The following is a 26,917-nucleotide window of genomic DNA, read 5'->3' as shown; positions in this document are numbered from 1 at the left end:
TGTACAAAAACTGTACAACAGCACAAATTCTGACTCTAAAGGGGTCATTAACTATCCATCAGATTTTTTTTCTTTCGGATTTTAAGATCTAAAAGTTGCGAAGAAAAGAAGTTTCAACATTTTCAAGATTTACTATGTGTCCAAACAGTAGCTCAAAACTTGCCCAGATCATGCAGTCAATTGCAGATGTCCCTTCTCTTTCCTATAAGATCATTCTTTTGCCTTGAAACTTTAGAGGTGTTCGATTTTTGACAATAGTGTTTGGGGGTGTCAATTTGAAAAAGTCAAAGTTTCTGTGGCATTTTCCCACGCTGCCTTTTTCAGTTCGGATTTTGCAGATTTACTAAAACTCTAACATTTCGAATTTTTTTATTTTAAAATTTGAATAGACTCATTTCCATGAATATCTGACATTTACAAAAAGCCTGAACTGAAAAAGTACATTCAGGGAAAAAAAATCTGAATTTATCTACTTTTTGCACCGAAATCTTTACTTTTTCCAATTTTTGCATTAAAAAAAAGTGTCACAAATCTGAAACCTCTAAAGTTTCAAAGCAAAAGAAGGATCCTCCAGGGAAGTGAGAGGGCATCTACCTTTGACTTCTAGATGATCTTGGCAAGTTCTGAATATAAGCGTTAGTAAATGGCCCCCTAAGTGTAGTGCAGAGACAATAACTAAAAGAGGACTTGTGTTTCCCTGCAACAAATATACCACCTTACCTGAGTTTTTCCTCCTGTGCTTTCTTGTACTGATGACCTAGATAATGATGTGCTTGCAGCAAATCCTCTAAATGAGCCACACACAATGTTGCTTAGCCCAAAAGCTATTAGCTCCTGTATAAAATAATTTGAAAAATAAATATACATTTATAATATTCAATATCTGTGGATGATTTTACATTTTCATAACATTTTTGGCTAAAAAAGTTACGAAAAGAATCAGGTCAGTTCTCCTTAAAATTTAAATTAACTTTAATTATGCTGTAGACAGTAATATAAAGAGAATGCTTTAAACTGGTTGCTAGTTTACATTTTTATGTTTTTTAAAAAAAAAATTGCCTTTCTTTTGTTTTATGTTGGAATGAAATTTAAACAAGCAACCAAAAATCAGAAGAATCCTGCTAGAGTTCTACACGGATCTGATTTTACAGACTCGCACTCAACCTAGACTTGTACATGTGTGGTTTGTCCCTGGACCTGCGCACCTGTATTGCCTCTGGTGTCTCTCCCTAGGCGAACCTGGCCAAAGAAGTCTCTTCCTGAACACACCATGCTCCCTGACAGATATGTCTGTAAACTGGAAGTAAAATATTTTGGGGCAGGAAGGGCTTGGGAACCAGAAGTGATGTCAAAATTTGGATAAACACCAGGGTGTTTCTTCCAGTTACATAGGTTTGGTGGCCTTGCCTGCACTTGTATGTGCTCTTTAAATCACATGCTATAAAACCTGGAAGCAACCAAGTACTTAAAAGACCCCCCCCCCCCCAAAGGGAAGGCAGAATACTGAGTTAAAATTCTTTGAGCATCTGTTGTGCTTGGGTTGTCACACTGGACAGATATCTGTGCAATATGTGCACATATGATTGGATTATTTATACTTGCAGATTAGCATATCAAAAATCATATGGGTTGATAGCCCTATGAGAATTGTTGTTACTAAAATTCAAGAAGTTTGCTTTCTGGTGAGCAAAGAGGCTGTGGAGAAAATCAGACCTGATTTTGTTCATTTTCTTCAGTAATATAAAATCAAGTGAATCACACCAAGTGTCTTCCCTTTCAGCATAGTCAGGCACTGATACATAATAAATTTACAGTGAGGAAGATGTATTTTCAACAAGAAGCCCTGTCTACAGGCCGAGCATGATGGTTTATTATACAACAACTAAATTGCACAAAAATGCACTCCATTAGTCTGTGCAAGGAATAGATTGTCATACCTTGACTATCTGTAGCACTTCAAAGAAGTTGCAAAATAAGGAAACTGGTGTATAGGGTCATACTGTGTCACATAAGGCGACTTTTGTCTGATGTGACATTACAGGAATATGTTGCTCTGCTAGTGAGAATGTTGTTCTTATTTTATTGTTATTACATTTGGAGGTGAGTTAAGGTAAGCATTGGCAGGCTAATTCAGATTTGCAATGAGTGAGCTAACTCTTGAGAAGCGGAATGTCCATGAACTGGTGTTTACAAATCTTTTAACAGTTTTTCCTTATCAAAGTTACTTCAATTATTTAACACATGCAGTAAATATGTCTTACCTGGTTTCCATCTACATTATAGTTGTGCTTGATGGCATATACTTTGGCAACAGAGAATGCAACCGCAAACCCAACAATAGCAATAGAAAAAGCATTAGCTATTGTGGTTTGAAATACTTCTATACTTGGGGCCAAAGGAGGCTGGTATCTGTGTGTAAAAATAATAATATGAATGTCAGAATAAACAGCTGTCAATACTTACTATGCATTTTGGTGGTATCTTACTAATATTTGCTGATCTACTAGATAGATAGTTGCCCCATCTAGAGCACTGAGGTGGTTTTTGTTTTAAATAAAGACATAAAACATATTAGAAGCAAAAATTATACACCAATACCACAATATGTTTATTTTGGAGAAGATAACATTGATACTTCTTACTGGGAGGTGTTACTGAAGTTTGAAAGTGAATTAATAATTATATGTAATCAGGAAAAAAGTGTTTTGAGCTTTCTCAAAAACATTTATAATATTTAATACAATTATAGGCCTGTAAGTTTGACATCCATGGTGGGCAAGTTATTTGAAGGCTTGTTAAGGGATCACATACAAAATTATGTACTGGAGAATGGCATTATAAGGCAGTAATCAGCATGGCTTTATGAAGGACAGGTCATGTCAGACCAATTTAATTGCTTTTTATGATGAGGTAAGTAAGAAGCTGGACAGTGGGGATGCAGTAGATATAATATGTTTGGATTTTGCCAAAGCATTTGATACCAGTGAGGGAATACAGGGTTATGGGAGAGAGCTCTCAGTACAAGTGAGGGAATACAGGGTTATGGGAGATAGCTCTCAGTACAAGTGAGGGAATACAGGGTTATGGGAGATAGCTCTTAGTACAAGTGAGGGAATACAGGGGTAGGGGAGATAGCTCTCAGTACAAGTGAGGGAATACAGGGTTATGGGAGATAGCTCTTAGTACAAGTGGGGGAATACAGGGTTATGGGAGATAGCTCTCAGTACAAGTGGGGGAATACAGGGTTATGGGAGATAGCTCTTAGTACAAGTTGATCCAGGGACTGGTCCGATTGCCATCTTGGAGTCAGGAAGGAATTTTTTCCCCTCTGCGGCAAATTAGAGAGGCTTCAGATGGGGTTTTTTGCCTTCCTCTGGATCAACTAGTAGTTAGGCAGGTTATATATAGGCATTATGGTTGAACATGATGGACGTACGTCTTTTTTCAATCCAACTTACTATGTTATTATGTAATATGATTTAGAGCAGCATACAAAGCATCCATGCACACTGTATTATAATAAACTTTTTAAAAGTGTTTGTTGATAACTTTGCAACCTTTAAATTAATTTTAGTATGTTGTAGAGAGTGCTGTTCTGAAACAATCTGTAATTGGTCTTAATTTTTTTTATTTGTAGTTTTTTAATGATTTAGCTTTATATTCAGCCACTCTCCAATTTGGAATTTTAAGGAAATGACTCCTACCCAAATTACCCCAGCAACAAGGCAGTGGTTTGAATTAGAAACTGAAATATAAGTAGGAGTGGTCCTAAATAAAAAGATAAGTAATAAAACGTAACAAAAATAATGAATTTGTAGCCTCAAAGAACAATAGTTTTTTGGCTGCCGGCGTCAGTGACCCTTTTTTGAAAGTTGGAAAGAGTAAGAAGAGGAAAGCAAATTACAAAAATAATAATAAAATAAAGACAAATTAAAAGTTGCTAGGAACTGGTCATTCAATAAAATACTAAAAACTAACTTAAAGGTGAACAACCACTTAAATACACATTCAGAAAGGATTTCAAAATAACATTGAACAAAAAGGACCAAAAGAACTGTGGTTGAAAAATGCAAAAACTGAACTCTTACCCTTTTTGTATTGCACCTACAGTTGTTACTTGGAATCTGTCTTTAAAATTAAATCCATAGGACAGACCAGCTGTAATGATTGTCTATAAAAGAAAACAAATAGAGGTTTTTGATAACAAGACATCAAGGCCTGATCTAAACTTACCTACGCAAAGCACACATTCCTGGATATAGTCCAGGACTGCTACGTCATTTTTTTATTCTCGAGCACTAGTACATATAAGAAGAAGTGTACACAGAATCGTCGCAATCACATTTTTTTCATGGTAAAAAAATTGCACACGTACAAAAATGACATTTCATAATGTTCCATTTCATAAATAAATGTGCTTGAAATCTTTAGAAAAAGTTCCAAATGACTTCTATAGAAGCTGCAGCTTTTACTTGCAGAGTATTTAATGCAAAAGGTGCAGGGTTGAGGGGATTTGGGACAGGGCAGGTTAGAGGCTTGGCCAGCTGGGTGTAGGTGGTCACATGGATCATTATAACAAACTGTGAAGAGGAACCAAAACAGTTGAAGACAACTCCCGGCAGTTCATGTGCCAATTCCCTTGTTCCAGTAGCACACCTACCAGGCCTATGGCCAAGTCAAAATGAGTACATTTATATAAACAAAAGGGGCCATAACACCACAATTATGCTCTAATTGTTATTAATTGTGCCATGTCCCAAAAACGTTTCAGTGGATAACCCTGTCCTTTCGTCAAGTTTAGCTCTAAAAAAGGGCTGCGTGGAATTGGAAAATCTCTGCATGTATGAACTGTGTTAACATACTTCAAGCAAAGTATACAGCCTTTCTTGTTTCTAGTTTCTAGTAAGAGACTATTTACTGGTCTAGTCCACTTAGAACAATTAAACTGAAAACAGATTATGCTAATCACACATGGAAGCATTCTGATGTACACTATGAAAAATGATGGGAAAATTGCACCAATGGGCTGTTTTTAGATTACCTGATCACTAGAAGTAAAGTTTTGTTCTGTTCTGGCTAATTCCTGATGGCAGCATTAATAAACTGGTCTTATTAAATAGGCTGTAAAATGCAGATTGCCCTCGCTTGAGGCAATGTTACAGTAGGTTTTGATATGACATGTGAGGTGGCATCCCCAAAGAGAAACCAACTGTTCCAGAGGGTGATTAGGTAACCAGTTATTGTGCATTACATAGAATTATCCATGTGCCAAAAATCTGTTTATAGTATGTGGGTGACAAGTAATTAATAATCTGTCAAAAATAGATGCAGTACTTACCAGTATTATTTCAATAGGAATTGGAACAGGCAGTTTTGCCTTATATTTCACATTAAGTTCTTTCACAATGTAAACAAGAACCATTATTATAATGCCTATAATAAGATCGGGAATATTGGTTGAGGTTATCTGAGAAAATATGCTCTCTAGAGACTGAAAAAAGGAAGAAATAGTTAGAATACAGTACACTGCTTTAATTTAAGAATATATAATCCTGATAAATCCTCTGTGTGTTAGATATATATGTATCCTACAAAGTAGTGTACATGCGCTGCTTCGTAAACCTTATGTTTAGCATATAATGTTTTAATGCTTAAGTTTTACATCTACAATGTACAGGTAAGTATGCTTTTAAATTATGCTTTGCATTTTTAAACCATATATGTGTTGCAGCCTAACCATAATATCTCTATCTTTAAAGGGCTCAGTGGATTATGCTTGTTGACACTGCCCATAATTTTCACTCCTGCCAAATATGCTAGTTATAACCCCTCTATTAAGGCCAAAATATAAATACCTCTGTGTGCGATAGGCAAAATATTAGGTTACTGGGATTGCCCAGAATTTTTTTTATATATGGCCCTAAAATGATGACAGTTTTTTTGAAAGAAAGGCAAATTCAATAAATTCAGTCTGCACTTAGGATGCCAGGAAACAGTAAGATGGTGGTATGATATTAATCTTTTCCATGGGCCAGTGCATTTTTTTTCTAAAAGGAGCACTGGTATAGGGAAAAACTTAACATACTAGCATCCCACAATTAATTTGTGCTTTCTTGTGCTTTAATTTAGAAACTGCACCAGGGCTGAAGTACAGATGGACCAAGCAAGTTTTACAGATGCATCTGGCACATACAGCTACTTTGTACACTGAAATGAACTGTGTGCTGTTTTGGATGCATTAAAGGAGAAGGAAAGGTTAAAACTAAGTAAGCTTTACCAGGTCTATATAAATACACCAATAAACAATTACAGTGATGCTGCTTTGAGTGGTTTGTCAAAAGAAACATGGCATTCCTTTGCTTCTATTGTGTCCACATGGGCTTCTGTAACAGATTTCCTTCTCCCAGCTCAAACTTACCGGGCACAGGCGTGAGCCTGCACAGCTTTCTCCGCTCTCCATGTCCCCCCTACCTCCTCCCCCAAACACAGAGAGCTTCTAGGGCTGTTTACTCAGGTATGGAAGGCACATAGGTGTCCCTCTACCAGTGCACTAATTTGTGGCTAATTCAACCCGGTGCTAAGTGAAGCATTCTCTGGGGTGCAGGTGCTTGTTAAATGAGCATATATATAGCACTAAATGACCTCTAGTGTTTTCTGCAAAAGGTAACATTTTTCATTCTGTTGACAGTATCCCTTTAACAAATAAATACATATGTCATTTTCATTTACATTTTAGCACAGAATGTACAAAATGAAAGCAATACTTACATAAAATATAGATAGTGGTCCACTAAATGAAGGAATTTTAATTCCAAACATATATTTAAGTTGTGACACCACCACTTCAATAGCAGCAGCAGTCGTGAATCCATTAATTAATGGGTCTGACAAATATATGACTATAAAACCAACTTGCAGAAGTCCTAAAGCCAACTAAAAAAAATAAAAATTATTAAAAATAATTTGTGAATTTAATATAAATAATAGAATTTTATCTAAGCAGGATATACTCACCTGTATAATGCCAACAAGAAAGCATAAAGATGATGCTACGATCATTCTTTGTTGCTCTATCAATGCTTCATTAGTGCCATTGGTAGAATTTGAAAAGCTTGTGGTGTCACCAGGGACAACACTGGCCACAACTGAGCCCACCATAAGACTCACAACTGGAAAAGGACCTATAGTGAACATGACGTTTTGTTTATTCAACGGTTATTATAAATATTTTATATGTAGAAACAATAATTTAAGGGCAGAACAATCAAATGGAGGATTTTCCAGTTTTACAATTTTCCAATTTAATATCACTTTTCTCCTGGCTGTTCTCAGCACTGCTCATGTCCAAATTATTTTTCAAATTCAAGTAAATAATTAAACAGTTATAAAAAAATTATCTTTTTATGAATAGTACGCAACGGTACCTCAAAAATATCCTTAATAATATATCATCTCCACAGTGTAATTTACTGAATACACACATGTGCAGAAAAGCACTCCAACACACACAAAATGTAAAATATAGAAAAAGAAAAAAAACATTATTTCACAAGCACATATAAAAAATTTTTATAAATATAATTCATGTTGATTATAAACTGTTGCAGAAAACCATAACTGATTACCTGCTGATACATGTCTGGAAGAGCCAAAGAAGAAATAGACCACTACTGGGAAAAATGATGTATACAGTCCATATCCTGGTGCTACATTTGCAAGCAGTGCATATGCTAAACCTATAAAATATAAAGTCATTTTATTAAACAGAAAAACAGAAAATAAAACCAGAATGCATGCAACTGGTCCATCTGGTGATTTCAAAAGCCCTTGCCTCACCAACAATTCTAATTTCATCTCTTTTGCTACTTTCATTTGAATTCATTTTGGCAGTGGTAGTATGCAAATAACAGATACTTAGAAAAGACAAATTCATGGAAACCTAACCCCAAAATCTTATATGGTGAAGGGTCCCATGCCAAGGGTAGCAGGACTATAGGTTTCCCATGATTAATTTACCTGTAAAACACAAACCCCATTGGTTTTTTTAAGAATGAATGGGTTATCAAGACAAAAAGTGTCACATCATTAAATTATAAAGAATCTTTAAAACCTAAAGGAGTCATGCATTCAGTTGAGAGAGATTAGACACGTGTACAGTATGGGGGAGATTTATCAATCCACGAAAGCTCCGAATGCGTTTTTTTCGTAATGATCTGTATTTTCGCGACTTTTTCACCGGCGTTGCGACTTTTTCGTATCTTGCACGTATTTTCCGTGAATCTTTCGTTGCAGTTGCGAAAAAATTGTATTGTTGCACCGAGTGCGAAAGTTTCGGATTCATTCAAGCTTCGGTATCGTGACTTTCATTGGGCCAGGTTAGAGCTGCAGAGTGCCATTTATTCCTATGGGAGGCTTCCAAAATCATGCAAAGTCGTAAAGGTTTTCCCACCGTTTACGATCGTTCAATATGAAAAAGTTGCGCCAGCGACTAAATAATAGTGCAAAATACGATAAAGTCGCGATCTTCAGAAATTTTCGTTTCCAATCTGGTTTCCAATTTTGTAAATCTGCCCCTATATGTTGGCATAGGTTCCCTAGATGGACCATAAGATCTATGTCATTGTGTCACAGTGCTCAGCATGTTGAAAAATGCATTTTATCACTTGGATTTCCAAATTCAAATACAGTTGCATTATCAACTTAAATTGTGCATTCAGGAGCAGATCAGGTAGCACATTTGGCCAGGTGTGTCCAATGCTATTAAAGGTTACAGTTGGCCCAGGATCCTCTTTAGGGGGGTTAGCATTAAGTGCAGAGCTTCCTACCGGGTTTACTGCGACATAGTACACATATCTACCTGTGGAGCATCAGTCCAGCATCTAAACATGTACTGTAACTATGGTAATCAATAGCCAGTGCCAAATTGCCCAAATATGGTGTATTTACAAATACAGACATTGACAAATAACCCCTAAAGTGTTTGGGTGGCCATTTATAGTTAAATGCAGCATTTAATTTATAAGGAGATTTCAAATGAGGTAATTTGCTATATAGGAGTTATAAAGCAAAAACAACTTATCACCTTGAAGCACGGCCACAAGTCCTGTGGTGACGCCAGAAATAATATCACTTAGGAGCCATTCCTTAAATCGGTAAGCAGGAAGCCAAGTCAAAACAGGTAAAAAACTTAAAGCAACCTTCTTTGCTTTCTGAGGAGAACACCTATAAAAATGATAATCAAACATATTAATTTACCTACATGCAGTAATGATCAAATCGAATTTCTAATATAATGCTATTTTATTAAACTTATGGTGGTCATACACATTGCAATCCGCTCCTTTGGCGAGTTTACCAAACGAGTGGATCTTCTCCCAATATGCCCACCTTAGGTGGCGATATCTGGCTAATTTCTGATGGTAACAAATGAGCCTCCAGATGAATGAAAAAGAAACTGTTCATGAAACTCATGATCTAATGATAAATGAATGTGCTTATGCATACTTTGCAGTCAGAATCTAAATGCTGTACCTTCAGCTCATTAAACAGTTCTAAAATTAGATGTAAATGTTAACGAGTGGTCTTGTTCAGACCTATGTAGTCAATATAGGGACATAATCTGCCATTTTTTTTACAAAGAAGAAGTCAGTGCCAACACAACCAGAATTTAGTTCAGTAGATTTAGTTGATTGAAGTAAAATCTAGGGAAAAACTAAGAGTTAGCATTATAGATGGACAATACTGAAAACCGGTTAAGCTCCAGGAATATATCTAGGAGGATAAGTCAGTGGAAGGATTGCGTTATAGCATCCAGGACAGTCCCAATAATATCAGAAATGAATAATGAGCAACAATTATCTCTATTGTCTTTCTCCAGATCTCCCTCTGAATATGACAGATCAGCGACTTGGAGTTAATGTTAAGTTTTGCATCACACCTAGGTGCAGAAGTTTCCCAGCTTTGGCAGCACACTATGGGGTTGATTTAGTAGTGGTCAAGCCTGCCGTTTCAAACAGTTGGTTCCGGAAACATGTGTGAGTTACGCATGGTTTCTGTATCCAACTACCTTGGCTTGCAGCCATTCATTTTTCTTCTTTTCCCAAGTGGGTTTTTATTTAAAAAAAAATTAAAAGCTTGGCACCTAAAACCTGACAAGTTTGTTTATTTTTTAAAAAGCCTGCTCAGGGAAAAAATTTTTTGAAAGCAAGGTAATTGGATACCAAAACCACGTGACTTCAGGAACTCATGCATGTTTTTAGTAACCAATTGCTCAAGCCCCAAGGTTCAAGCATTTATAAATCTGCCCCTTAGTAATAGGCTACCTTTAACTATCATAAAAGAACACTGATGAGTGATTGTTATTCATTTAATAAAATATTAATACATTTTGTCGAGCTGTCTAGTGTGTGTTGAGTCCACAATGTGATTCATGTACAGAGCCTACAAAGTCTATTTGTCTCTCATTGCTCTACATGCTGCTCATATAAAACATTCAGTATGAGCAAGTTTGAGGCATAATGGTTGTAGTGCTTATTTAGTCTATTTATTCTATTCTATTTATTTTATGTCCTGCTGTCCTCATTAGGGCTGAAACATGTCTGATATTCTACCATTTCAGCAAGTAAATCTGATGCTTCATGTCAATGTTAGTAATAGATACAGAAATAGGAAGCCTGTTATTTGTTTTGTAGAAAAGTGGCAACCATACTTCTTATTCAATACTTCTTTTAAAAAAAGAAGAGTAGCTCATAACAAACAAACAAAAAAAATAGATATATATACAGTATACAGTATATATTTATATCTACACATGAAAAAGTTAGTTTTAATATGTATTGAATTTACTATTTAGAAAGTAAATGGTCTTGGTAGAAGGTCAAATGACAGTTATCAATAACTATTACTCAGTAGATCTGAATGTGTTTGCTAAGTTAAATAGTGCAAAGGCTAATGTGTTTACGTTGCCAGAGAAATGACAAAAACAGTGACTTAAGCAGTGAGGCCCTTAAATTATTGGTAGGGCTTGAGAAGCCTTTTGAACCCAATATTTTTCCATCCTCTATTACATCTTTCCTGTTTAGTTAGCTTGTATTGTAAATTAATATATTTACATATTTCGTAGCTTGGCTATATAATAAAAGAACATACTGTGTGCATAAATTGGCATATAGTATCTTGAAGGAAAACTATGGCCTAAAATGCAAGCTACTCCTACATGAATATGTTTTAATGAATATGATATGAACATTATATTTTCATAAACACATGTAGAATATCAAAACTGGAGGGTAAGAAATAGGAAAAGAAAGGGGCATGTAAAGTAGGAAATGTAAGTTAAATATATAAACATAACTTTTTCATTGTAAGTCTTTTTGCTCATTCACAGAATATTGTAAAATATTTTTCAAAGAGTCTAATTTTCATGACAAACAAAATGAAAACAATTAAAACAAAAACAATCTCTCTCCTACTCTTTAAACAAATGTATTTCTATTTAATGGCTTTCAAATTCTGTTAATCTTATAATCAACTCATTCAAACAACTCATTTCACCCATTTCAACTCAAGTCATTTTCGGTAAATTTCTTTAATGTAAAATATTTGTTGGCCAGCGCATTGAGCATTTTGGTTGTTCCAATCAAAGAAGAGAATTAGAAATTAAGATAACACACAAAAAACAACAATGAATACAATATTATATTTATTATCATTTGATAATCCTATTCGTAGTGGTGGCATTTATTGCTTGTTTTTTTCTTGGTGCAGGATTGTTTTCTTGCACAACTATTTTTTTTTTAAATAATAAAATGTTTGAGTTAGAGCTGTTGAGTTAGAGAGGGTACAGAGAGGGTACAGAGAAGGGCAACTAAGCGAGTAAAGGGTATGGAAAGTCTTATTTATAAAGAATGACTGGCCAATTTGTTGTACTGGAGAAGATGCATTTAAGGGGAATATGATAACTATGTATAAATATATAAGGGGATCATATAATAACCTCTCTAATGTTTTATTTACCAGTAGGTCCTTCCAACGGACACGAGGGCACCCATTACGTTTAGAAGAAGGGAGGTTCCGTCTAAATATTTGGAAAGGATTTTTTACTGTGAGAGCTTGTGAAGTTGTGGAATTCCCTCCCTGAATCAGTGGTACTGGCTGATACATTATATAGCTTTAAGAAGGGGTTGCATGGCTTCTTAGCAAGTGAGGACATACAAGATTTTTGCCTTCCTCTGGATGAACTAGCAGTTGGGCAGGGTATATATAGGCATTAAGGTTAAACTTGATGGACGTGTCTTTTTTCAACCTAACTTACTATGTTTGCCAGCCAAAACCTGCCAAGCATTTTGTTTGAAAAAACTTGAAAAAGTCTGTAATTCTATGCTGGTTTTTTTGCACTTAATAAACCTTGAAAATTTGAGTTTCAATGATTTTTGCCATGTAAAACTTGGTTCACTATAAAAATTCAAATTTGAATTTTGATAAATCTACTCCAAAATGTAATGCATTTTGCTTAGTCTGTAGCTGAGAATTCTGGTGTAAAAACATTAACTTAATATAGCTGTTTGCAAAGTAATTTATTTTGTCCCATTTAATTAATGACTAGGTGAAATCAGGTCTGAGGTAGTATAATATAATAGAGAAAATTTAGGTGTTGATTTTAGTATGGAAATTAATTTTGAAAAACATAGCTTTCTATGGGAAACCCCCTAATCGAGAATAATGATTATTTTTTAACCTAAGAGAAGGGTTGTTTAGAAAGATGAAATAGAATCAGGATACCAAAAGAATGGAAAATGTACATTAGAATTGAAATGATTAGAAGCTATGAAAGTGTCCAGTTCTCCCTCTTAAAGGGGGTTGTGAATGATCTGACCAGATCACACTATCCAATAATGGCATTTTAAAAGTTCTCCAGGGCTGATCTGATTATTTTCTAGGTATTTGCTTAGACATGTATTGGGATCACAAGCTGCAGGCAAAATTTCTATTAATATTTTCCTTTATTTATATAGCACTAACAAATTCTGCTGTGCTTTATAGAGATTATATGTCATTCACATTGCTCCACTAGAGTGTGTAGTCTAAGGTCTTTATCATGTATTCACTATGGCCATAACTATGGGGAGTCAGTTAACCTTGCTGTGTGTTTTTGAGTATGGAACTAAACCATAGCACCTGGAGGAAACTCATGTACGCACTGACAAGGCTGCTTCTTCTACATAGGCATCCAAGGTCCTATGATTAGGGCAACAGCTTCAGGGGGTAGCCCACATGTGCCTATGTAGTTAAACCCCCCCCCCCTTTTTTTTTTTGCAAGCCCCCAATCAGCGGCTGTACAAACCACAGCAAAATGCACATGTGCTTTTTCAGCCACCTGTCCCATCTCCTATATTGTGCGAAACATGGGGAGAGGGGAGGGTGAGGAGGCAGTAATCACAGAGAGAGAGAGAGATTTATTAAACAAGCCTGCAAACTGCTCATACCATTAAATCAAAATACTGATATGGTGCCCCAGCCTCCATGAAGAGTGTTGGCAGATAAGCCCCTTGTGTAGTCATGGGTAAGCTATAAATATATATATATAATTTAACATTATATTAAGCAACATCTTGAGTTGACTTTTGTTTATTTTTCTGTATTACAGGTATGGGATCCCTTATTCGAAAACCTGTTATCCAGAACGCCCTGAATTACGGAAAGGCCATCTCCCATAGACTCCATTATAAGCAAATAATTCTAATTTTTAAAAATGATTTCCTTTTTCTCTGTAATAATAAAACAGTACCTTTCACTTGTTTCCAACTAAGATATAAATAATTCTTATTGGAGACAAACAAGTCTATTGGGTTTATTCAATATTTAAATGATTTGTCCTGCACATTCTGGATAACAGGTCCCATACCTGTACCTATTTGTTATATTCCTTGCATGACATCTGCAGATGTGCTATATTGCAAAGTTTTTAAAAGATTACTTACGTGCATATCCTCTTCAAATGATCTAGTAGTGTTTTATGACGTCTCTCCACTATTTCATGATCAGAACTGAAGGAATCCTCAGAGTAAATGGGCCTTGCCACCAAATATTTATTTTCCACCACGTCCGCCATCGAGGGAGCTTTTGTTTGAAAATATATATTAGGTTTAATTCATCTGAAAAAAAAATACATCTTCATGATAAATCAGTAAATGTAACTAAATCCTCTTCATTTGTATTCTATTCTAGGTTAGCAGTGTTTATCAACTTATAAGAAATGCAACAGATTCATAAATAAATGTGGCTTCTTATAGAATAAAATAGGGCTAATACTCTATTCTACTTTAATGAAGTGGGCTTGTGATAAGCATATGTTGCCTTTTGGTTTAAAGGAACACTTCAGTATAAAAATGAAACTGGGTAAAATGGACAGACTGCGCAAAATAAAAATATTTGTTTTATAGTTATTTAGGCCAAAATGTAATCTATAAAGCCTGGAGTGACCAGATGTCTAACATAATAGCCAGAACTCTACTTCCTGCTTTCAGCTCTCTAACCTCATAGTTAGTCAGTGAATTTAGGGGGAGGGGCACATGGGACATAACTGTTCAGTTAGTATGTGAGCATGCAGGTCAGATTCAAATACAAACTAACTGAACAGTTATGTCCCATATGCCCCCCCCCCCCCCAAAGTCACTGATTGGTTACTGACTCCTAACTAGGGATGCACCTGTAACCCTTTCTTGGCTGTAACCAAGCCAACAGCACAGCTAGATAGGTCTAGAGCATGGGGTACACGCGACTCAGTCCTTCAAGATGGGCCTTCGCTATGTGGAAGTGACCAAACGGAGCTATGGTGTAGTGAAATTACAACTCACTGTAGCTGTGTGAAGTGCAAAGTAACAAATGGGCGCCAGAAGGTTCTTGCAGTTGAACAGTAGAACTGGTTTATTGTTAGAGACAATCAATTTGCAGGGTTGGTGCAATATACTCACCCACATCAGTTAGCATAACAATTTCTCTGAGGACAGCACAGAGAGGGTGCACACCCGCACCTCCCAACTCCTCTTGAGCCTGAGCAGGTCAGTGCTACCGGTTCAGTTGCTCACTCTCTGGAACAGTCAGCTTGGGTACCACACTCCTCAGGTTGAACACCTCTAGCCCTCAGACCCCACAGCAACTCTGGATCAGGGTTCACACACTACCTGCCTCCTATGTCTAAACCGTGGCCCTACGCTAAGGCAACAGTGCCTGTCTGGAAGGGTACTCCCAACTACTTTCCTCTGAGCCAAACTGCTCGTGCTTCCTTCCCTCACTATCTCACTTTCCTAGAAAGTGCTCCACAAAACTTGCTATCTAACTGGTCCTCATTCACGGGGTCCCTGTTCACGAGAGTGGATGACAACACTCTGGGGCACATGGCTTTACTGGGGCCTAGTTCTGCTCCCAGGCTCAGGGGTCCTTCCCCTGTGAGCAAAGGCAGCCAAAGAGCCAGACCCACCCCTCTACTAAGCACTATATCAGTGTGCCAAGGGAGTGGTCTCCCTGTTAACCAATAAACACACATATACAACTCAAAACTGATACATGGGTCTTTGCCCAGTAACAGCACAAAACAAGGAAGCTGCAGGGTTTAAAGGGACTAGTTAACCCTATGGATCCCTTTACACCGAACCCACTTTTTTGGGTTCGGCCAAACCTCTGAACCCACCCAGCAAGATTTGGGTGAATTCCAAACCGAATCCTAGTTAGCATATGCTGAGCGTTCGGCAAATTTTTTTTTCACTGCCCATTTAACCCTTTCCGAATTTGAATTAGCATATGCTAATTTATGCTAATTAGGATTCGGATTCAGTTTGCCCAGGACCGCAGATCCGGCCAAAACCCGAATCCTTTAAAAAATGCCGGGATTAGGCTGAATCCCAAATCGAATCCTGGATCCGGTGCATCCCTACTTCTAACAGCTTAGAGACGTAAAGAAGGAAGTTAAGTTCTGCCCATTATGTTAGACATCTGCTCATTCCAGCCCTTATAGATTACATTTTTGCCCAAACATTATTTATTTTGCGCAGTCTATCTTTTACCCAGTTTCATTTTTACACTGAACTGTTCCTTTAATGAAGAACTATATATAGATGTAGTGGAAAAATGCAGAAACGGAAAAAATGGTCGCAATGGGACAAGGTTTTTGCTTTGCAACAAATTTTGCATTTGCACAACAGAAAAATACCATTTGTGAACCCTTTGCATTTCTTGTGGCAGTAGTTTTGCGACTGCAAATTTTTTAGCTTGCGCAAGTGCGCTGTGTATGTAATAAAAGTTCTTAATGAAAAAAATGAATGCCATCAACATTCGCATTGCACAAATTAAAGTAGCAATGCAATAAAAGTCTAATTATTATCATTGTGAAATGCATTTTTTTCTTATTTAAGTGCAATCGTTTCCGTTTCTGTGAATTTTACTAAATTCCTCCATAAGTGTCTTGTTATTCCTTGAATTAAACAAATTGCTAAACAGACTGAGATATATATAGATTTAGCATTATTCTTACTTCCTAGTTCTTATGGGACTTCTGTAGAGATCGCTCATGTTAAGGGCATTAAAGTACAGGGCTGCAGATGCACCAAGCACTTGCAGGCACTCCAACATGATAGTCATGAAAGTTTCTAAATAGGGCATGTGCAGAGGGTATGCAGGTGGAAGCCATGGGTACCCAGATACACACCACTTATATGGCAGACTCTTTTTCCATTTTACAGGGTACATTTTTACCATCAACTTTGCTAAGAGAAAGGCACCTAAAAGACCCTTTGTTAGCATTACACATAAACAAAAACACACATTAATGCTTATGCTTCTATGCAAACATATTTTCTGTTGTTGTAACAACTGATTTCTACAAATCTCTTACCACTTAAAATGTAGTTAACAATGTGGTAACAATGCTTTTCCCATATATTTAAACAGTGGGTGTCATAGATAGGTGTTGGAGATCAGCATTGCTCCTGAGCTCTGGCACTTGTTTGCAAAGCATGGAGTTTGAGTGTATACACCTATATACACTTTTTTTTTCAAAATTAGCAACACAAATAGAACTTATGCTGAAATTACATGTCTATTTTCATCCATATTTTCTCATGCACCTCCCTGCTCACAAACCCCTGCTACACTGAGTAAGTCATCCTTCTCATCATATTTATCTCCCTTCTTCCCACTTTGCTTTACTTTGTCACTGTTTTTTATCAATACAAACCATTTTTAGAGGTATATTTATTTATTTGATAACCACATCAAGCCCAAGGGCATCCAGCTTGGCAGTCCTGTTCTACATAAGTAAAAAGAAACTTAACATTTTTCTCCCTTGCTACATTAAAAAAATGAGGATCGACTAGCCATATAACTATTCAACTTCAAAGGTTAAATGATTACTGTATCTTATCAGACTCTGCCTGCATCTTGTGTTATAAAGTAATTTCATTTGTAATTACCATTTTTTCTTGGTTAACCCTTGTATACTGCCTCTATTGCCGCTACATAAAACAGTGTGGATTATGGCACATTTAGAAGCTGATTTATTAAAACTCAAGTTTCATTTTTAGTGAAAAACAACAACTGCAATTTTTCACATTTATCAAATGGAAATCTTAAAAAAAAAGAGACAGATGGCATAGAATTCAGTTGGAAGTGTATTTGCAACATTCAAGCAAGTTTGTTCAATTATTTCGCCACAACAAATGCTGTTAAGATTAAGTCATTCAAGAATCATATTAAATATAAATAATGTGATTATGTAAAAAGTAATGATATTTTTTATTCTCAAAATACTGAAAATCTAACATTAGATGATAGATATATAAAGGTTATTTCTTTATCAGTAAAACAAAGAAACAATCTTGTCTGATTTCTAAAGATATGTTTCTGCATAACATTTTACTCAATGTTATTGATTCAGTTAGGTGTAAGAGCTCGAGTGCCCAATGCAGTCAAACATATCCTGATGAACTGACACATTCGAAAACATTTCGAAATAGAAGAAATACATACTGATGTAAATTCATGATTCTTTGGTTTTATTTTGAAACACATCTGTCGCTAAATTGGAATAATGTTGATTATGGCACAGGGATCTGATTAATGCCTTGAGACATGGGTATCTTGAAACGGTATTTTGGTAGAGCTCCAAGTGCAAACAGCCCACATTCTTTTATTCAGTGTGCAGATATCTGAACTGGCAAGTTTTGTCAGATTAATTAACCATTTTATATGTAGTAAATAATAATAATAAAAATATGAGCTATATATATATATATATATATATGATGTAAATGTTACATTTCTTTAATATAACAGCACATAGATTTCAGTATTTTATATAGTTTTACAGTCTTTGAGCTGCTTATCTAGCACCAACTGAAGCCAAGTCAATTCACAGATGGACTTTAGTTTTTACGTGTTACCCTGGACTGTGATTTCAGAGTTCATATAGCGGTTATTCAGTCTAATACAGGTATTATATATGTTCTGAGCACCACTATAATAAATATGCAGGCTGTTAGATTTGTGTGCCATAAACATTTAATACCTTCTATAGCAGTGCCACAGAAGATACCATTAGTTTAAACATTTTTTAGTAATCTTTCTTCGTCACATTTGTTATTTTAGTACAAATAAACAAGTTAATGTCATTTAATGAAATTGTTTTATACAGTCACTGCAGTTTGTAGAGGTTCTTCTTATAAAAGGAACTCAGGAGAAAAAAAAATCTAAATTCTAAAGATTTTGTTCAATGATTTTATATCAACCAATGTAATAAAAGTAATACATGTAATAAAATGTATTGTAGTTTAAAAAAAAAAAATTAAGATTTTGAAGACTTACCTATGAGCACAGTTAATTGTGGAAAAATAGTTCCTTAGAACATCCCGTTCCTAAAAGCAATAGCAGGCAGCTAATAACTGTTTTCAGGCAGTAAGCATTTCATATATTCCTGTAGAAGGCGTTTCAATTTTGTGTAGAACAATCATTAACTTGATTTAACTGTTTAAAGATTTTGAATGAGTTGACCTTTGAATCTGTCATCAATGAGTGATTTTGATAAGGAAGTTTTAAATGAACAGTGTCTTTGCATTTGTTATTATTCTCATAATAGTATTGTATAGATGATATATATACATATACTATACATATATATAATTTTGAAACTTCCATGCTGCACAATACTGATATCTATTTTAACATTATTCTGGGCATGTCTAAAGGGATGGTATAGTACAGTAAAACTATAAGCGTATCAGTTATAGGATTTTGGCAGTAGAGCTCTTTCATTCTCAGTATTTTAATGGAATAACAACTGTTCCAAAAAGTGGAAAGCAAAAAAAAAACACCTTCAGTTAACTGTTTGAACCTGTTTAAGTTACCTGAATAAGTGAATATGTTCAAAACAGACTGTTGTTTCAGTTATGAAAAACATTGTTTAAAGACAAACCCTTAAATGTTGACATATTTATACACACAGGTTTGGGACCTGTTATCCAGATTGCTTGGGACCTGGGGTTTTCTGGTAAGGGATATTTTCTTAATTTGGATCTAGATACCTGATGTCTACTATAAAATCATTTAAAACATAATAAATAATGTTATTTATTAATATATAATAAACCGGATTGTTTTGCCATCAATAGGGATTCATTATATCTTAGTTGGGATCAAGTACAAGGCGCTGTTTTTTTATTACAGAGAAAAAGGAAATCATTTTTTAAAATGTAGATTATTTAAATTAAATGTGATCTAAGGGAGATGGCCTTCCCATAGTTTGGAGCTTACTGCATAACAGGCTTCCAGATAAGGGATTATGTATATATATATATATATATATATATATATATATATATATATATATATATATATATATATATATGTATATATAATGCTTGAATATCCTTTCTAAACTAACACAACCTCAGATGCTGTTCTGCAAAAAAGAAGCTCACAGTCTCCTTTTATCAAAAGACACTGAAACAAAACAGTGAATTTCAGCAAGAGATCACAAAGCTACAAGTACAATAGAGGACTGTTCTCAGTTAAAGGGAGAATAACCTCTTAAACTGAGCCAAATAACAGAGAATGCAGTAAAATGTTCTGTCCATTCTTTTGATTTCAAAAGCATCTACACTTTCTTTTTTCATTACCAGTACTAGCAAGTCTATGTTCTGTTTTTACAGTTACCACATCATCCTCTCACCCGCTGGAATGAGATAATGACCTCTGTATAAAAAAATCAAAAACAACTTTGATTAACTACATGCTCCTACAGTTGCTCTTCAAGCCCAGTTGTTCATAAAAGATAAGTGCTTTCAGTTTTAATGGTATGACAACATAGTAAGTATAAGTGCTTAACATAGTATAAGGGGCTGATTTACTAAGACACGATTTCGAATCCGAATTGGAAAAATTCCGATTGGAAACAAACATTTTGCGACTTTTTCGTATTTTTTGCGATTTTTTCGACGTCTTTACGATTTTTGCGTAAAAACGCGAGTTTTTCGGCGTCTTTACGATTTTTGCGTAAAAACGCGAGTTTTTCGTAGCCATTACGAAAGTTGCGCAAAGTCGCGATTTTTTCGTGGCGTTAACACTTGCGCGCAAAGTCGCGCCTTTTTCGTAGCGTTAAAACTTAAAAGGCGAAAAACTCGCGTTTTTACGCAAAAATCGTAAAGACGCCGAAAAACTCGCGTTTTTACGCAAAAATCGTAAAGACACCGAAAAACTCGCGTTTTTACGCAAAAATCGTAAAGACGCCGAAAAAATCGCAAAATTACCGATCATTACGAAAAAAACGCAATCGGACGCATTCGGCCCGTTCGTGGGTTAGTAAATGTGCCCCTAAGTGTTTTCAGTTTTAACGTTATAACATAGTGATATAAGTTTGGTTGAAAAAAAGATATACATCCATCAGGCTCAACCTTTTATATCTATATAAAGCCTGCTTAACAGCTAGTTGATCCAGAGGAAGGCAAAAACCCCATCTGAAGCCTCTAATTTGCCTTAAAGGGGTACAAATTCCTTCCTGACTCCAAGATGGCAATCGGACCAGTCCCTGGATCAACTTGTACTAAGAGCTATTTTTAATAACCCTGTATTACTTCACTTGCTAAAAAGCCATTCAATTTCTTCTTAAAGCTATCTAATGTATCAGCCTGCACTATTTAGTAAAGCAAAAAACCTAAAAAAAATTTTTTTATGTATTTTGAACACGGTGAATACTGGCAATATAGGTGTTGAGAAAGTCATTGAAGCTTTGGCAAACTGCCCCTCACCAGAAAGTGCAAACAGCATGACCAAAAATGCCTGTATAGAAGAATGTGTCCTGATCACTTACAACAGTGCAGTGTAGCATAAATCTAGTTGTGTATTAATTAAAATGTTGCTGGGTCTCCACTGTATTACTGTCAGGCTATGTCTATACAAATTAATAGTCTGGTTGTTAAGAATTCAAAGAAGAAATATATGTGCCTATAAGGCCTAACACAGAAAACTATGCAGATTCTTGATCAGATTGTCTAATTATTATCTAGACATTTGGTTGAAGCAGATATTCCTTTGTAATTCTGGTAATTTGTTGTTCGTAGAACTCAGTCATTAGATGATGCAGAAAGAATTACCTTTGGTCAAAAACTGTAAATTCCCTATTTTTCAATGATGATGAGGCAGATATATAATTTTTTTGAGTCTGAGGGCAAACATTTTTTCTACTACCATGTTTTTCTGACTGAAAATCTTGTCAGTTTTAATAAACTGGGAAAAAATACATGAAATAAAGTTGCTCAAAATTTTTAGAGACAATTCCCATTGACCTCTATATCAACTTAAGCTTTTTTTAGGCAGGTGTTAACTCTCTTAGTTTATTCTTGAGTATATTTGCATTTGTGTTTTTTCCCCAAAGTTTCTTCTCAAATCACAAAAAAACACATCTCAAATACTGATAAATCTGCCCCTCAGCAGAAGGAAATGTCACATTAGTTTAGTTCTAGCTTCTACCGCAATAAGGGTGAACTGATGCTGGAGAAGGGAGATAAAATAAGCTTGCATATTCCTGAGGCACTTTGCACTTCTAGATTGGACTGCAAAGACTTGAGCCTCCTTCTTTATTCAACTTTGCCTGCATCAGTAGTGCTGCATGTATCCCCTGGAACAACCATTTTTTGTGCACATCTGATATGAGATGGGGGACAGAAGGTTCTGCTATCAATTCTATCATAAAATGCTTCCTTTTAAAGCAGTACATACCAAATGTATGGTCTGCTTTTACATTTATATGAGAGCAGATCTAGATCTGCTTCTTTGTGATCTGCTGAACATGAGAAAGACTTAAATCCTTTGATAAATCTTGGTAGCAAAAAATACTGGCATAGAGGTGATCCATTCAAGCATCTATAAACATGGACAGAAGCAAATCTGACCTCATCAATAAGTATTTGCCAAAAGACACAAAGACGTACTAAGAGGACAACAATTGCCAATGATATAGGGGCAGGCTTATAGGGAAGTTTAACAGCTCAAAAAATACCTAGTTTCATGCACTCTCACAAACACACAGACATTCTTACACTGGTGTCAGAATCAGTCAGGATTCAAACACTGGTTGATGTGTTTCTGGTAACATGCATTTACCTCCTGAGCCACTGGAGGTGTTTTGAGCTGGTGGTGACCAATTCTCTTGACACATTCCTGGTATTCTCTGTCTGCTCCTTTTCCTCCACCCACCTCGTTATCCTCATGTGTTTCCCATCTTGTAATCATGGCCCTTTATATGCCTGTCCCTGACCATTGCACCTTGCTTGGTCATTAAGCTATTTCTGTGATCCTGACTCTGATTCCTATGTTCCTTGTTTATGTAGTATTGATATTGTGACCCCCTTCTGGTTCTAAGCTCCAGATTCCATGTCCTGTTCCTGCTCTCTGCCTTGTTCCAGTTCTCTGGCGTCCTTCCTTATCCTGTTCTTAGATTACCCAGTTCTGACCCTTGGCCTGTCCTCAACTCAGTTTGATTGCTGCTAGCCCTGACCTTCGGCCTGATTTTGGATTGTGTCTCTGCCTGCCGTTTTCAACTATTCAGGTCTGTATATTCATAGTGTGCACTGCTACTTGTTTTCACTTCACCACATTTATTAAAGTTCCAATCACTGATCATCATGGCCTCAGACATCAATTCCGTGGTATATGGTTTCACTCCGGGTTACCCAGTCTTCAGGCTCCCAACTTCCTGGTACTCCACGGCTTCTCCTCACATGGAAAGATTTCGCTTCTGTTTTTTTGACCCCGTTATCACACCAGTAGTGGTGTTTAATCCATAAGGAAAGCTTTCCAAGGTGGCATTTTACCGGTGGGGTGGGGGGAAATAGCTGCCCTGGTAACTAAGAGCTGGAATGCCAGTTTTCTAACCAGAAATTCAGCTTTTTTTCATTTATACTAAGGTGATCACCAATTGCTCTATATAATTACTTTTGTATTTCATTTTGATAATTTGATGCCATTATAAGCCATATTGTTTGACTTTCACTTCTGCAAAGCATGGGTTGAGTGATATTTTGAATATCTCCTAAATAAACAGAAATACAAGGTTCCGCACTCACAGGTCTTATGAGAAATAAAGGAAAAATTTATTAGCAAAAATGCATCTTCCTAAATAAACAGAATATATATTTTACTAGTAGAAAAAACAAGGGTTTTTGTGTGCTGAAAGTCACCATTTTCTTCCAAAAAATGCAGATAGTAGTTTAAAAATGGACATATAGTTACTACAGCAAGTATAAACCCACACTTAGCCAAAAACAAACAATGAAGTTTAAGGTGCACTGTACCCCAAAAAAGCTGTGCACTAGTTTGTCATGCTTGCACTGGGATGTAATAAAAGTACAGGTATAGGACCCATTATCCAGAATGCTCGGGACCAAGGGTATTCCGGATAAGGGGTCTTTCCGTAATTTGGATCTCCATACCTTAAGTCTACTAAAAAATCAATAAAACATTAATTAAACCCAATAGGATTGTTTTGCATCCAATAAGGATTAATTATATCTTAGTTGGAATAAATTACAAGGTTCTGTTTTATTTCTACATAGAAAAAGGAAATCAGTTTTAAAATTCTGAATTATTTGATTAAAATGGAGTCTATGGGAGACGGGCATTCCGTAATTCGGAGCTTTCTGGATAACGGGTTTCCGGATAAGGGGTCCGATACCTGTATAAGGTTTTGCTACAGGAGAACTGGCTAACATGACACCTACAAAGTGGTTCCAAAACTGATCATGGTAAAATTGCACCTGTACTTCCTTATGATACCAAATGGGGAATTCACAAAAGTGAAGACAGTGATTTTTGGAGTAAAAGTGGTGGTAAAATTGGTTTTTAGTACTTTCTCCATATTCACAAACTGAAATCCACCTAAATTCTGACTCCATCGCCATTTTTCAGTTTTTGGTAAAAGAAAAAAACATTATAGACACTTTTGTGAGGTTGTCTTTAAAACAACATAAAATAGTGCAAAAAAAGAACATTTTTAATGACATTTTTCCTTGACATTTTAAAAATAGAGTAAAGCTCAGTGAATATCTCCCCCCTGTGTCAGACTAATTCTCTGCTTATCTGCTCTGCATTGTTTCACACAATCTTTCATTCATTCAAAATTTCCAATTTCATACCACTTGTAGGTATAGCATTGGAAATTCAAAAGCATATTAATTGGGATAAGCAGCCTATTGTCAGAGTACAAGTTTCCAACCATAATTTGCCCAGACTAGAATAGGAAGCCTTATGAGCACTAAAGAACTTTTATGAAACTATTATAAAAAAAAAAGAGGATAAAGGTGGGGCAATAGTGATAATTGATACGAGTGATTACCTGGAGGAAGAAAATCACCAACTAGGAGTGCCTGAACACTATAAAGAAATTGGCTACGATCCAACATTAAAGACTGAAAAAGAGATAGATATGCTTGTGAATGAGGCATTTACTAACAATATAATATCAACAAGTGAAAGAATGTCTTCTAAATGATTTTCCCTGTACACCTGTGTTATACCTACTCCCCAAAATCATGAGCCCCTTGTAAAGCCTAAAGTGCTTGAACCCGCTGTCTATATTTGCAGACAGTTACCTTTAACCAATTGTGAAAAAATACCCACATGTCTAAAAGACACCAATGAATTGCTCAATAAGTTGAATGAACTACATGACCGACCAAATGACTGTATCCTGTGTAGCACAGAGATTGAGAGCCTTTATACATCTATTCCACTGGAGGAAGGCATAAGGTATGCAGAAGAGTCACTATTAGAGACTAACTCAAATTTGAAGCAACTGGACTTGTTTAGTAATCATTGAAGACGTTTCACTGCTCATCCGAGCAGCTTCTTCAGTTCAACTGACTGGTATGGGAAGTCCTCAGCATATATACTCTTCCACTAATCCAATCACAATGGCACTATGTAACTCTTCAGAAAGGTGACATCTGAAACTCACAGAGGTGTGAATGCTGTGAAGTAACTCCACAGCATTCACACCTCTGTGAGTTTCAGATGTCACCTTTCTGAAGAGTTACATAGTGCCATTGTGATTGGATTAGTGGAAGAGTATATATGCTGAGGACTTCCCATACCAGTCAGTTGAACTGAAGAAACTGCTCGGATGAGTAGTGAAACGTCTTCAATGATTACTAAACAAGTCCAGTTGCTTCAAATTTATTTATACTAGATATACCATGACCTGGATGAATGAAAATCTTCATAGACATATTAGAGACTAACACTCCACATAGCCTGCTATACATTTATAGTAAAAATTACTTTAGGGTCAATGGGAAGTACTACTTACAAAAACAAGGGATGTCAAAGATGAGCAGAGGTCACCCCTTCTTTTGCTAATATATTTGCATATTTCCTGGAGAATACCTACTCTTTGTGGACAATGTTTTTGTTATTTGGGAAGAAGGTCTGGACAGGTTCCACCAGCTAATAAATGAAGCCAAAATAAGCAGCATTCCATTATTAAGTTTACATATGAAGAGGGAAATTTCTTGGATGTTAAAATCACACTGGGGACACATTACAGTTGGTTTATACCCAATTGTAGAAGCAATTTGTTGAATGTTGAGGGTTTCCATAACCCACCGATGAGAAAGGCCATCCCCAAGGGGTAGTTTTCTATTTCACCCAGTTTCAAGTGAAACTTAAACATATTATTTTTTTCCAAGAATGAGTGCCAATGCTCCTAAAATGGCTACTGGAGCAATTCCTGCTTGGAAAAAATAAAGAGGATTCATGGAAACAGTGCAGCAAAAATTCAATCGGCACAACAGGTGTAATGCAAGCGGGCAGAGCCCCTGCGTGTTTATTCAAGCAAAAACAGCAACGTTTCGGGGGCATACCCCTTTGTCAGGCATACAAACCAGTGCAATCAACAAGACTAAATAGTCTCACACTTCATTAACATACAAAATTGTGCAATTTGCATAAGTAACCCCTTAAAGGAAAACGAAAGGCAAAATCACTTGGGGGTGCCAAAATGTTAGGCACCCCCAAGTGACTTTAACCGCTTACCTCGTACCCCGAGCTGGTGCCCCTGTTAGGAGAAAACAGCATCAGCCTGGGGTACCTGTAGCGGAGCGCTTCCTTCTCACACTTCATTAACATACAAAATTGTGCAATTTGCATAAGTAACCCCTTAAAGGAAAGCGAAAGGCAAAATCACTTGGGGGTGCCAAAATGTTAGGCACCCCCAAGTGACTTTAACCGCTTACCTTGTACCCTGGGCTGGTGCCCCTGTTAGGAGAAAACAGCACCAGCCCGGGGTACCTGTAGCGGAGCGCTTCCTTCTTCCTGCTTCCGTTGCTGAAATGCCAGCGGTGGGCGCATGCGCAGTAGAGTGAAAAGCCGACTTTAA

The 26,917-nt window shown here is 36.2% G+C and overlaps 1 protein-coding gene across 1 annotated transcript in view; it reads right to left on the bottom strand.

Annotated features, from left to right (window-relative positions):
• Window positions 1-18,949, bottom strand: part of slc26a3.2 (solute carrier family 26 member 3) — a 33,184-nt gene extending 14,235 nt beyond the window's left edge. Inside the window, exons 1-10 of the mRNA XM_031899013.1 lie at window positions 18,856-18,949; window positions 13,980-14,153; window positions 9,083-9,222; window positions 7,626-7,736; window positions 7,015-7,181; window positions 6,769-6,933; window positions 5,339-5,491; window positions 4,089-4,171; window positions 2,262-2,409; window positions 721-834 (exon numbers count right to left, since the gene is read on the bottom strand). Of these exons, the coding sequence (XP_031754873.1) occupies window positions 721-834; window positions 2,262-2,409; window positions 4,089-4,171; window positions 5,339-5,491; window positions 6,769-6,933; window positions 7,015-7,181; window positions 7,626-7,736; window positions 9,083-9,222; window positions 13,980-14,110 (1,212 nt within the window). The 5' untranslated portion in view covers window positions 14,111-14,153; window positions 18,856-18,949. The remainder of the gene's footprint in view (window positions 1-720; window positions 835-2,261; window positions 2,410-4,088; window positions 4,172-5,338; window positions 5,492-6,768; window positions 6,934-7,014; window positions 7,182-7,625; window positions 7,737-9,082; window positions 9,223-13,979; window positions 14,154-18,855) is intronic.
• Between the last annotated feature and the right edge of the window lie 7,968 nt (window positions 18,950-26,917).

This window comes from Xenopus tropicalis, chromosome 3 (assembly GCF_000004195.4).
Source record: "Xenopus tropicalis strain Nigerian chromosome 3, UCB_Xtro_10.0, whole genome shotgun sequence".
In the NCBI taxonomy this organism is placed as follows: Eukaryota; Metazoa; Chordata; class Amphibia; order Anura; family Pipidae; genus Xenopus; species Xenopus tropicalis.
This window is presented reverse-complemented; position numbering and strand designations above follow the sequence as displayed.